Genomic DNA, 13,752 nt, shown 5'->3' with positions numbered 1-13,752 from the left:
CCTATTTTTATTTATTTTTTTGGTCCTCGGTTTCTGTGCTCATGTACGTGTGTTAATGAATTATGCATATTGATAGATTCCCAACAGAAGCTGGAGGATGGGCATTTTCTTTCCATGAGAATAAACAAGAGAAATTATACGCCATGGAAGCGTGCAGCCAGTCTATAAATAGGAGCGGTGCTTCTTTCTTTTTTTTTTCTTTTTTTTTGCCCGGGGATGTAGTTGCAATTTTACAGGTCAGACTGTGATCTTCTCTTAAGCCTCTGCATTGAGATACATCTCTGGCCGATACATGGGGGGCTGTCGCCGGCTCAGAGGGGCCCCTTCCATCTCCAAAAGCAGGGGCGCGTGGTGGAAGGAGACACTTTGTAGAAAGGTGAAGGGGCCCCCGAGATGAGACTTTTCATATTGGAGAGGTCTTAGTCGCCAGATTGTGGGGTCAAATGAGAGGCATCTCAAACTTCAGCTTCAATAATGGCATCTAAGGGACAACATGAGGAAAGTGAGTGGCGTCTGCAGACGTACTGCTCGTCAGTCTCCCCTAAAAGCCTTCACAGGAAATCAATAGTGGTCTCCATAAGACTTAATCTGGGATCCACACTACTACCGTGGCAGGCGGCCAGCTGAGTGATGTGTGCGGTTTAAACGGCCCCCGCATCCTGCCCGCTTATCTGTAGGTGTCCCGATGATCGCTCGACTTTCAACTCATCTCGTCTGGCTGTTTTTTTTTTTTCTCCCCCCCTCCCCCCCCCCTCCCCCACAACTCTCCTCCATCTCTTCCTCCTCCTCCTCCCCTCCCTCTCCCCACTAAGTTCGATGCGATCGGCTCTGGGCCCTGCCGTGAGTTCTCGGTGCGGGCGACAGCGCTGCTGAACATGGCGTCAGACGGGATGATTTTAACGAACCACGACCACCAAATCCGGGTCGGAGTCCTGACAGGTAAAACGCCGTATTTCCCATCGGCTCTTTCACATTTCTCCCCTCATAATGCCATGAATTAATTCCCGCCAGGCTGTCCGCGCGGATCTTCATACATGTCGGCTGATTTTTTTTTTTTTTTTTTTTTTGCGTGGCTCGCGCTCTCTCGCTGGGATTCGCAGCCTCTTGAAGGCGACGCTGATTTAAAGCTGATTTTTTTTAAATGTATTATCATTCCTTCCCTTTAAACCGGTAGGCTATGCATTAATGTACATGCCACATTACATCCATTGCTCATGCGGTGGAAGCGGTAAATGTGGGCTCTGCATTGGTTTGTGTCCGCTCGTGTAGGCTGGAACAAGAGCTCAGTTTATGTGTATTGAATAATTCATGCCCCTCTATCTGCTCGATCAGAGCCGAAAATTACAGCTCACCGTGTGTTGTGTGTCGCTGCTAAAGATGCTCGGGCTATTAGATTGCATTATTGACAGCCAGCTGACCACAGCGATTTTTTTTTTTTTTTTTTTTTAAGTGTCGCTCACGACAGTTGCTGATGGTGGATGTGCTGATGAGCGCATCCTCGGCCCTGTTAACAGCAAAGGGACGAAGCCGAGAAAACAGATCCGCGAAAAATGTGTGCAGAGGTGGGAATGTGTTTTGTGAATGACATTGGAGTTTAACGTGACACACGGTATAGCGGCTCTGGCTCCGTGTGGCGGCGCTGAAACACGGGTAAATCCTTCCCCACATTCCTCTGAAGGCAACGCGGTGACGGCGCGTCTCTCGCTCGCCGATATCGGAAACGTTATGCGCTTCGGATGCGATGTGCGGCTATGAGTCGGCGGATGGTGTTAGATCTGGTCGCCGCCGGCCTTCGTTTTTCGCGTGTGTGTGTGTGTGTGTGTGTGTGTGTGTGTGTGTGTGTGTGTGTGTGTGTAGCCTTTTGCTTTGTCATGTTTCTGATCGTCAAACATCACGCGAGGCGAATCCAGCGGTTGTTGACATGATCGGAAAGTAATTTTTTGGGAGGGTGGGTGGGTGGTGTAGGGGTGAATGCATGATAAAGGCTGTCCAGAGGAATACCCCCCCCCCCCCCCCCCTCTCTCCCTCTCTCTCTCTCTCTCTCTCTCCATTCTGTGTGAGGCTGAGTCGATCAATATGTCATGCAATCTCACACATACGGTATTCCGCCGTACGGAAATCCAGTACGGGGGAGGTGGTAGGCAATGTGTAACGATGGAGGAATAACTGTGTAGACCCTCTCCTGAAATCTGCCAGGGAAACCCCCACCACCAACAACACCAAACCCACCCGTCGTCTCCTCCTCTCCTCCTCCTCTTCCTCCTCCTCTCCTCGCGCTGGAGAGAGATGGAGAGGGGGGGGGGGGCGCTGTCCGTGGTGCTGAAATCCAGCGTCACTCACAAATCAGTGCGGTACTGACCTTACCACGGTAAATACTGCATCAGATAGATACACCCAGGAATGCAGAAGGGGTGGAACTTTTTTTTTTTCATTCTTTCTTTTTTTTAAGTGTTTTTTTTTTTAAATCTCTAAATAGTCACAAACTGACGGTGTTTTAAATCAGGAAATGCGTTTTAGATTGATTTGTCTTCGCGTGGGTTTGCCGTATGTCAGACACCAACCAGAGGTCAGAATATACCCATCGCAACACCACACCGCCGCCCACGCCACATCAGAGGGGGTTAATTTCTCCTATGTGTCATCAGTAACTTGAATCCCCGACTGCATCCCCAGCGTGGTGACAGATTGCCAGTATGATCTCGCCGTGCAGTGTTGACAATTCCAGCATACATATGTCGCTGTTGAGACTCAACCGACAGGCTTATTTGTCTTTTTGATGTATTTGTGTCGTGTGTATATGAAGTAGGAGGGCTTGCACTGTCAGGGAAACAAAGCATCAAAGGAGTGAGCAAAACGGAGAGGAAATGGTACACGGTGGCATTAAGTTGCCATGTTTTACCTGACCCTTAGCCTTTTAAGAATCTAATCGTGGCAGGATTACTCATAGCTGCAAAGACCACTGTGTGATTTTTTTTCTCTCTCTCTCTCTTTTGTGAGATGATGCATTTTGACAGCACAAAGTCCCCTGCTGTGTTGCCACGGGGAAGCAAAGCTCCAAATATTGAGGTTGGCTCTCTCTTTTAATGCAGAACCTTTTGTCGCCACACCTACAGTCTTATACATCCACGGTGTTCACGCCGTCAGTTTGCCGTGTTACAGGGGCCCGTGTGAGCGGAATGCTAATAGAGTCTTGAGCAGTGCTCAATCTCCCTTCGTGTGAGGGTTAAAGGTCAGCCGTCCACTCCTCCAGTCACCAGGGAGGAGATGAGACCTCGGCTCACCCTCTTCTATCACTTGGCCCCGTGCCCCCCTCGAGATAGGTGACAGAGCCCGGGGGACATCGCTGTTTAAACCTTGGACACAGTGCAGGGGAGTTGAGAATGGTGTGTGTGTGTGTGTGTGTGTGCGCGGATGAAATGTATGTTCTCCACGGGATGTTTGAATAATTATTTGCGAGGACAGGGCGGGCGACAGTTTAATCAGGACAAACATTCTGTCACTTGTCAAAGATGTCACACCGAAAATGTGACCTTTGTTAGGATTGTATGAAAGCTTCTCACGCTGCGCTCGGCCTATTGTGATCCGTCTCCCCGTTTGTACGTGTTTGTGTGTGTGAATGCGTGTCCGCGCGTGTGTATTTTGATGCATGAGTGCCCAGTTTGGAGCCGTCGGTGTTTCTTCCTGTTGAGCATGAGTTTTAATTGTCCTGTGTCTCTCTCCCTGGGCCCGCCTCAGGGTCTGGCCACACAGCTACACACTCACTCACTTCGGCCGGATGTGTGTGCCTTAATTGCTTGATGCATGTGTTTCTGTGTATGCAGCCAGAGATGCAGCCGTGAATGAAGATGGTTGGTGAATTGCGGCCTCAACTTCCCTGACAGGCAAAGGGCCGTGCAAACGTTCCGCAGATAAATGATGTTTTCATTTAGTTGTAGCGGCGCTAGTTTGCGAGTCCGATTTGGTATCGAGGCATCGTGTGAATTTATAATACAAACATTTGTTAAATTATCAACAACCCACATGAAAACCAGGCTGGTGCACCACACGTTGGATGCACACACCAGCTGAGCTTATATGTATTTGTAAAAACATATGAGTGTGCACATGCTCGTGCCTAGTGTCCTTTATGTGCGGTATGTTCATGTGCATGTGACTCTGCTCTTTGTCTTTTCTGCACTAATACTGAGCTCTGGATGGAAAACACAGCTTATCCCCCCCCCCCCAGACCCAAATATAGCAACTGTATGCATACCTTCCATGATCACACACTGACAGAGAGAGACAGATATATAGAGAGAGAGTCTGGCAAAGAGACAGAGAGAGCCTCGCAAAAGGGATTCAGTGGCTTTTAATCTGTATAAAGCCAGTGTGTAGGTGTGGGACCATAAGGTATTATTATACGGCAACTCTCCATGCATGGGCTGCGGATACTCTTGGGTGTGTGACTCCATTTACAGCCCGTAGAAAGCCCCATTGATGCCGGCTGCTGAGTGTGTGTGGGTTAACTTCCTCAAAGAGACGTGGACGCACGCTCGGCATCGGGCTTCCAATGAGGAACCACGGCAGGAAAGCTCCACTCTGCGCCCATACAGTACACATTTCTACCTCTCAGGGTTCGTGCGGGCGGCTCTCTAAACTTACATGTCAATCATAAAGACATGATCCGACAGCAGACAGGCCTCCAATAACGAGCGTGTTCAGATTGCTCTCTCAACCCTTCTCTTAAGTAGAACTAATTCTGCCACAACCTCCAGAATTCGGGGACGCTTTTATTTTGGCGGTCCATTTATTAATCTTATGTGGTGTGCATTTTTTTCCCCTTTGGTCTGTTAAAGAGATACACATGTTTTGGTACATCAATATGTCTAGTTTGGAACATGCAACACAGAACTGTGCAGCCCCAAACTAAATGTGAATTTGCTGAAAATGATGTATCCTTTGCATCGGCCGACACGTAGATGTTTGTGTGCATTCCCCCATTTGCTCGTCTGCGTGTGTGTGTGTATGTTTGTGACCATTAGGCGTGCCTGCTTGTGTGTGTGTGTGTGTGTGTGTGTACTTGTCTGGCTGCAGATGGGATAATAACTATTTAATCTGCTTTTCCACATAATTTAATCTCTGGAGTTTGTCCCGAGCTCACCTTAACAGCTCAGGCGCTAAAGGGGCTCATTAGAGAAACAGGAGTCAAGTCAGCAAGGAGCGGCCTAGCGTGCCAGAGCGCATTGACCAAAAGCGGGAGACGCCGTCATCTGTCACTGAATGGCGTGCGCGCCTGCCAAGTTACGGAGCGATCGCCTCTTGCTGTCGGTTTCTGAATGACTCAATCAACTGTCTACAATGCAAGCCAACGGTTTTACAATTCAGCTTGTGTTAACTGTGTAAACATCAAGTTGACTTGATAAAAGCTGATGCTATAAAGCAGACCCTGCAATGGACATCAAATTGATTTTTATTTTCTCAAAGTCCAAGCGTTTGATATCAGTCGGCAACGGGATGTAGAAAGACATAGGATCAAATAATGCAAGTATGCATTTTTTGCTTTTTTTCTAAAGCATTCTGAACTGCTTACGTGTGATACGGTGCTTTATACTACATTTGAATTACAAAGCAGATACTTCCTCATTGGAATTAACAGCTTAAATGACCAATCCGCTCATAGGTATGTTTGTGAAGTCATTGCTGACTCGCTCATAGCCACCAGTGTGTCCGTGCCCCCATTAGCGTCACGGTGCCATCATCCCTCCCCGTTTTACACTCAAACGTAACATCCGGACATCGCTGACATCACGACTGGATGACAAAAAAACACAAAATGGTTTTATGTGGTTGGGATGGGAATCAGATTCAGGCGTGTGTCTTCCCACTAGCATTATTTTATTCCTCCTTTTTCTTGCTTTGACCAAACTCTCTGCATCTGTCTACGGCTGAATCATCTCTCAGCTTTTACTGGGGGTGTTCCCTTGCAGAAATATGTGGGCATCCATTCAACAGTGTGCTTGTTTGAGAGGGAAACACTCGGAACAGAAGAACATTCACTTGCTTCTTAGTTACCATCTGATTCCTTTGGATCATGAAGCTAAAAATTGAGGGACTGTTTTAAAGATGTTGGCTGCTAACCTTGATGTGTCTGGATTTCAACCGAAATATTCACATTGGCTGTGTCCGAAATCACTCCCTATTCCCTACTCCCTACTCCCTACATAGGGGAGTTCTATGTAGGGAGTAGGGAGTAGGGAGTGATTTCGGACACAGCCAATGTTAATCCCAAGGGGCCATAAAACAAAATGGCAGCATTGTTAGACAATAAGCAAGCACCTGGATGTTCTGCTGTTAGTTGGACTAGAGAAACGTATTTGAGCCCTTTTGGTTGCATGTGGTCACAGAAGGATTTCTCTTTCCTTTGGGTGGGGCTCATACTGTAGCAGCGGTTTAAACACTGACTGACCCTTCTCTTACTTTCTTTCGCTCTCTCTCTCTCTCTCTCTCTCTGCATCACACACACACACACACACACACACACACACACACACACACACACACACACACACAGCTGCGACATGGGCAGCAGGAGGACCACATGACCAGAATAGACAATACAGGATCAGGGACACAAACACAGAATGAGAATTAAGTCTTCTCTGCAAAAGAATTATAGCCGGCGTCGAGTAGTGGGGAGTGATGCAGGGGCGGGAGCGAGGGACGCTCCTCCCCTTTTGCACACAACCTCTCTCTCTCTCTCTGTCCCTCTCTCTCTCTCTCCTCCCTTACTGTAAACAGTAGTCGATTGGGACGCGAGTCAGAACAAGAGACAGACGGCGTTTGGCGGACAAGGAGCCGAGTCTCCTCCGCTCCCGTCGGCTCTTGTCAGCCCTCCAGAGAAGAGCTCCACTGGGGCAGCCTGGAAAGCTATTCCCAGACTGGAGGCGTAGGTGTAGGAGAGTCGGTCTGTTCCCACTCCCTCTTGGCCCCAAAGCAGTGTTACAGTCTGTCATTCATTTGAGGCGATAATCACAGGAGGCTAGCGTAGCCAAAAAAAAAAATGAAAAAAAGAAGGGAAGATTGCGCTCGATATTTTTGGGAGTAAGCAAAAGAGCAAAAGGAGATGCCGGAGCTTTTTAGCGTCAGCACTTATCTTGTTTTGACAGGAAAAAAACTGGCATCGGACGCGCAGAGCTCCAAGCTACTGCTTTCTATTTTTGTATTTGTGATAAACAGGAAAGAGTTGTGTTCACCTTCCAGCAAGCGTTAGATGAGCGGTGGTGAGGTAGCTATACGTCCAAACCCTTAAACTCTCATGATGTGCAACTTCCCGGGTCACGGCGGGAGAAATCCTCTGTACATCCCGAAAGCTCTTCATAAATAAGACTTTTTGCCAGTGAGACTTGAGGAAGAGGAGTCCTACTAGATCTATTTTATGCAAACAACGCTCATCCCGAAATCTTAAATGTTCTGTTGGGGTTTTTAACATTGTTTAAGAGGTTTTCTACTCATGAATGCTGTGGTGATGGTGTGTTCAGGCACAGTACTGTGGCAGCTCAGAAAACTCAAACCTGAAACACAATCGCTGTTGTTACTGTTGAGTCACTTACAGTAAACGTGGGCTTTAAAGAAATGCCTATTCATCTTCTGAATTTTTACTAATGCCCGATTTTTAGCCAAAGTCACCATTGCAAACTTTCTCCTTTCCAATTCTATCACAAAATGAATTTGGACCAAGCAGTAGCCTGTAATATGGCCTTTGGGGAGGGCTGGGATTTTTGTAGTTTATTTTTAAAAATTATATTTAAACCTATAATGTTTATAAGTTACACCTAAATGTGAGGTCATTGATTTGAAATATATAAATAACACTGCAGCTGCTGCACCTGTGATGTTTCAAATAACCTTTTGCTTTCAAGACAAAAGACACTTCCTAGTCTGTTTGTATTTTTTTACACCACTCTGGACAGACGCCGGGGATCCTTTGGGATCGGGCCGTTGAGATAACCTGTGCAAGCAGAGAACTGCTGAGTGATGGCGATGGAGATGGAGATTAAAGATACAGGGGTGCGTTTTAACTGATGAGACACTCTAGTGCCGCTGGATCCTGGCCTGAGGTGCAAATTAGGGCTGGAGGGACGGAGGAGGGGCGACGGATGCTGGGGGGGGGTCAGCCTCCATGTATCCAGCATCTATCACATGACAGGGTGCTGATGTCACAGGGAGCTCCTCATTGATGGGGCTACGCCAACAAGTCTCTACAGTACGGTGGTTGTAACCATTTGGAATAAAAAATCCCTTAACAGGATAAGTGGTTACAGAGATGATGAATTTATACTTTAAGTGTCTGTTTTTCTACTAATAACCAGCATGGGGTAAAGTAAAAAGGATAAGATTTAGGATTTTTGACGGCTTACACTGACTTCTGCTGCCTGCTTTACAAATCACATACTTTCATTTATGACTTTTTCTACGTATTGCAGATACTTCCAAAGTGTGTACCGTTGCATGCAGTATGCATAAAACTGGAACATACCACTTCATCATAAAATTGCGCCTCCAACTGTCATCTGCCGTTGCAGCTTCAGTCAATGAGCTGTCATCAGGCTGTCATCCGTCTACGCTCTCTCTCCTCTCTCTCTCTGCGGCTCACTCAGTGTGACGTTTCTTCCGCTGTGCAGAGGATTGTGGGTCGGTAGGGCCGGAGAATCGTGCTGGCTTGCATACCGCAATATGTGGATGTAGGACATCCTGGTATTTTTGGCGTACCTCATATGACACATTGTATTGGGACATGAGAAATATTTTTTTTGCATACTAAATAGTATGGTTATGGGAACCCACATGATTTTCCAGGACCCTTTTTTTCCCTGATCTGATCCGTGACCAAAAAGCAGATTTCCCTCTTTCGCTGTCCAAAATGTAGAGTGACATCCTGACAGTAATATTTATTACCAGCCAATGTGTTTGCTTCTGACTTATGTGTATGGGTTGAATCTGCAGTCACATCTTTATATTACAGCCCTTATTCTATGTACCTTCATGTAGGGGAGATCAGCGTGTCGTGACGTATCAGGCGAGTGCATCATCAGTAAGCAGAATCAGAATCCATTCATGATATTCATGAAAGTTACAAAAAGGTTTGGATATCTCGACCTATGCTGCTTCGATTTCACCATTCTTTATTTGCATGAGGACTTTAAATCAAAAAACAGAAAGATTTCCACTTACTGTGGCAACAGTTTCCTTCTGGACCATCAGCAGTGACAGAATCCGGAGCCGGGAGGGGGGGAACCACTTCTCAGATCTTCCATGTAACGCAGCAGCTATTAAATCTGGCTTGCTGTAAGAAGAGACGGGGAACTTCAATTTATGTCAACATCACTCAGGTATTCAGTATTTTTCGACATTTTGTTTGCTGTTTGCCAAAACAGAGGAAGCGACTCGTGCAGTTTGACGTCGGGTTGGAATACTAAAGGCGGAAGAAATGGCGTCAAAGCGAGGCTACGATGAGTAAATAGATCGCCATCGCACCTCGCATCAGGCATCGATAAGAACGAACACGGGCGTCTGCACCGAGGAGGTGGAAAAGCACCACCGGGGGAAGAGGTGTAGCGCTGTGTGACTTCTGGCTGTCACCCTTGGCAACGGCCCTTCCGCTCCTTCTTGACACGCTGCCAGGGTGTCCATTGGCTTGTCACTTGTTCACCCCCCCTTGTTTGCCTTCCCTCCTCCCTCTTCTTCCCGAGGCCCACAAGACCGGCCATGTCGCGGTGCACAGATTGATGCGTGACACACGCTCCCAGGGGGAGAACATGTGTGTATTTTTTTTTTTTGCGACACATGCAAAGGTGTCACACCGAGGAGGGGGGCACGTTTTGTTTGTCTTAAGTGTCCGAAATCCACGATGTGTTCGACGGTTATCAAAAAAAAAAAGTATTTTCCCTGCAGTGTTTACTGTTGCCATGGGGTGAGCTCTGCGATTGCGTTCATAATTGATGGTAATCATATCAGTCGTCGGCTTGCTCACACATTTATATTTACATCGCTTCCGCTAATCAATTCCATATCGATGATAATTGAAATGGAGTTCGACGGGTGTTACGAGACTTCAGAGATAGATTTAACACATTCACTCTCTCTCTCTCACTTGTAAATCACATTTGATCTCGACCCATCTCCCTTTTTCTCGCCCCGCTATTTTTGTCCTCGTCTCCTCACCTCTCTCTCTCTCTCTCTTGGACCACCTTTCTCACTTCTATTTTTTTTTTTTTTTACCGTTGCTGTCTGTCTGCGCTCAGCTCACTCCATCTCCCCTGCAAAATGAGGGGGCGAGCAGTACGAGGGGAGCATGTACATGTGAATAATGGAGGAGGCCAGCTTCTCCCTAACGAGGTGTGTTTGATGGCCGACCTCAGCCCGCTGTGTGTGTGCATGTGTGTGTGTGTGTGTGTGTGTGTGTGTGTGTGTGTGCGTGTGTGTGTGTGCGTGGTCAAGGTGTTCTCCCATGCACCTCCTCTATTATTCAGCGTCATGCCTTTTTTCCGTTTCTACCACAAAACCCTTTCAGATCATGGCACCTGGGAATCAAATGTTAATAGACACCCACCCACCCACACACACACACTCTCACACACATCACAGCCACAAACGCTCAACATACACACACACACACACGGGATCAGTTTGATTGACGTGGCGTGGCTCGACTGCTTTGTTGCCCTTTTTGCATCATTTATGGTCTGACAAAAGGCATGACTGCGGTTTTTCAGTCTCGACGCATGACTGTACATTTGAACGAGTGAGTCAGGGGGTTTCTCACTCGATTTGCTCCGTTCCGCTTCATTGCCCCACCTGTTCTCTTTAATATTCTGCCATGTCTTTTTGGAGCAGCAGATTTATGTGGAGAAGTCAGTGTCTACTAGTGACCCACATGGATGTGCTGAAAAAAAACGTTTGATCGGAGGACGTTCGAAGGGTCCCGAAAACTAAAGTTGAAACAATTAGTCGATCGACTGAAAATCAATCGGCAGCAATTTTGTTTAACAATTTTTCTGGGCAATTATCTCCGTTCTATATCTGCATGATATTAATTTTACAGTTATTTCTGATTGCTAAACAACTGTAGCTACATGTGCAAAACTCTAACCGCAGTCTGCATCACCAACAGTCTGAGTTAAACAGTTCACATCAGCTGCTAAACACTGTGAGCAATCGTCATGACGACGACACACACTGTCACTCAGAACACACTGAGAGGGAAAAACACTAACATCAAAGACATGAGAGACCAGACTCTTTTCCCTCCACCAACCTGTCTTCGTTGGTCCATTTCCTAAAAAAATAAGTATTTCTTCTCTTTCCCGATATCGTTATCTGTGTTCACTAACTCATTGAAACAAGACACCTGCTTTGACTTTCAGCTGACGTTGCGATCATCAGTGTTTGAAAGTCACCAGGCTGAAATCATCCTGTTTCGAATGTGAGGTTTACAGTTTTTTACAGTGTTTAGCTTTAAGTTTTGAAAACTGGAGTCAAGCTATCGAAAACGAGTTAGTTTGGTCCACATGAACAGACTGTGTTAGAGTGACTTCAGTTGGGCCCGTTAATCGAAAACATGGCATTTATTTGGACATAAGAAAGCTGAAACATATGGTTGATCAATTGATTTGTCAATTGTCAAAATACATTTCTAACTATTGTTTTAGTATTTTTGGGCTGCTGCCTTTATAACATACTTGACAATAGAGAGATGACGGGGAAATGCGGGGCCACATTGATGGTAAATGACTGGAAACGAAGGTCCCCAGCCGGATATGAACAGGGGACATTGTGGTTCATGGTCGGTGTCCATATAGGCCACCGGAGAGCCTCAAAATGATTAATGAAAACAATTACTAAGAAAATAATCAGCAGATTAAGCATTAAATGAAAGTAAGCATCAGTACATAACTGTAATGGTTTTACATATGATCACATATACCTTGAATATCTTCAGTCAGTATTAGTGAGACTTGTTCCCCTGCGTACACAGTTGCCTGATAATTAGAGGTCACGGGTTTCAATTCCCACGCAGCATCACCATCAAATTGACTGTGATGCTGTGTTGTGATGCTTCCCCTCGCCGGAAGCTCTGACTCCTCCAGGGGCATCCCTCTTGGTTTCCCCCGCACTGACATGTACATGTATGCGTGTCTCTGTGGGATATGTGATGAGATGTGTGAAATATGGCAAGTGGAGCACTCTATTAGGCAGCCTCCCCTCCCTCCGCCTCCAGGCTTCCTTCTGCTCCGACATCCAGCGAGGCTGGGAGAGAGAGGGACGTCACAGAGGCTGATGTGGTGGTGGGCCTGAATTAGATGTATTGAGGGGTTTGGGATTCAAACAGTGGAGTCTGAGCCAAAGACCCACCACCAAAGGAGAGGATGAGCGGGAAACTCCTCTCTGCATCAACCTCAGCTAGCGTTAGCCTTGAGAAGAAGGACGCACTTCCAACTGAGTGTGTGTGTGTGTGTGTGTGTGTGTGTGTGTGTGTGTGTGTGTGTGTGTGTGTGTGTGTGTGTGTGTGTGTGTGTGTGTGTGTGTGTGTGTGTGTGTGCTCTGACAGTGGGAAGCTGCAATGTAATTGCTGACACCGTCCAGAGGATTGAATGTAATGAAGGTAGCTGCTTACAGGCTGCTTCATTAGTACAGCCGGGCCCGCGGCACTCCCTGTGTGTGTGTGTGTGTGTGTGTGTGTGTGTGTGTGTGTGTGTGTGTGTGTGTGTGTGTGTGTGCGTGTGTGTGTGTGACTATAAAATAAGGATGTTCGAAAACTTCATGGACATACATGCACACATGTATCAACCCGCCCACTCGCACATAACAGACACGCTAAACAAGCATCTGCAGCACATGGAACGTGTTGATTCTAACTTTAATCCTAGGAGTTCATTACCAACCAAGACTCCCGTCATGAGAATGGTATACTATAGCAATACTTCCTGCAAAAAAGGCCCCTATTTCTTGTGGAAAAGTGGGTAGTACTGAATGTATTGGGGATGTAACTTAGGGATGAAGGGCTGCAGCTCACATGTCTGACCCTGGAACAATGAACTCTTTTTACTTAAATGAGATGGATATAATCACGTTTGACCTGATGGAGGCATTGTTGGAGTTGACGCAGTAGCAGGAAGTTAGCTCAATGCATAGTTTTGGGTGCTGCAGAGTTCTGCTTGGGTTTTGTTCCACTGATTTCACGATGATTGTCAGCACAATGTGCTAAAGACGCAGCCGTGCTGATCGGGCTTTTGTCTTGCCTTTTTTTTTTTTTCCGGAAGCATTGGCTGGCATGAAATGGGATTTGTGGGCAGGGAGCATGGGGCCGGTCACGCGGAGGGCAGCTGGTGGACCAGACGATGATGAGGCTGCCATCTCCACCACATGGGAAACCCTGTGGAGATGCAGTTTAGATTAACTTTCCACTTAGTGAACAATATGTCACTTACAATACGGTCGTGTCTCCTGTTCCAGGAATCGGCTTGACAGTTGCGCCTCCCTGAGATGCGTTTGTCCTAATCACGAACGGGGGCGTTGGATGTGCGTTTGCCTTCCCCATCCAACGATTTTCCCCCTGGCCGGCATGAGACTTTGATCGGAAACCTGCCATTGATCTTGAAGCGCCATCTGCCTGCCTCACCTTGACCCGTATGACTGAATGCAGCCGCAGCACAACCCTTGACCTCTATCTGTTCCTCCCTCTGCCTCTGTTCTTGCCTCTCGTCTTCCCCTTGA

The 13,752-nt window shown here is 46.9% G+C and overlaps 1 protein-coding gene across 6 annotated transcripts in view; it reads left to right on the top strand.

Moving 5' to 3' along the window:
• The first annotated feature begins 793 nt into the window (after positions 1-793).
• Positions 794-13,752, top strand: part of gphnb (gephyrin b) — a 74,042-nt gene continuing 61,083 nt past the window's right edge. For 5 of the 6 annotated variants that reach the window (XM_084030148.1, XM_084030147.1, XM_084030145.1 and 2 more), the window contains exon 1: positions 794-939. In XM_084030148.1, coding sequence (XP_083886274.1) covers positions 876-939 — 64 coding nt within the window. In that variant the 5' untranslated portion in view covers positions 794-875. The remainder of the gene's footprint in view (positions 940-13,752) is intronic. The other variant, XM_084030144.1, reaches the window with a different exon arrangement.

Source organism: Eutrigla gurnardus (genome assembly GCF_963514095.1).
Source record: "Eutrigla gurnardus genome assembly, chromosome: 16".
In the NCBI taxonomy this organism is placed as follows: domain Eukaryota; kingdom Metazoa; phylum Chordata; class Actinopteri; order Perciformes; family Triglidae; genus Eutrigla; species Eutrigla gurnardus.
This window is presented reverse-complemented; position numbering and strand designations above follow the sequence as displayed.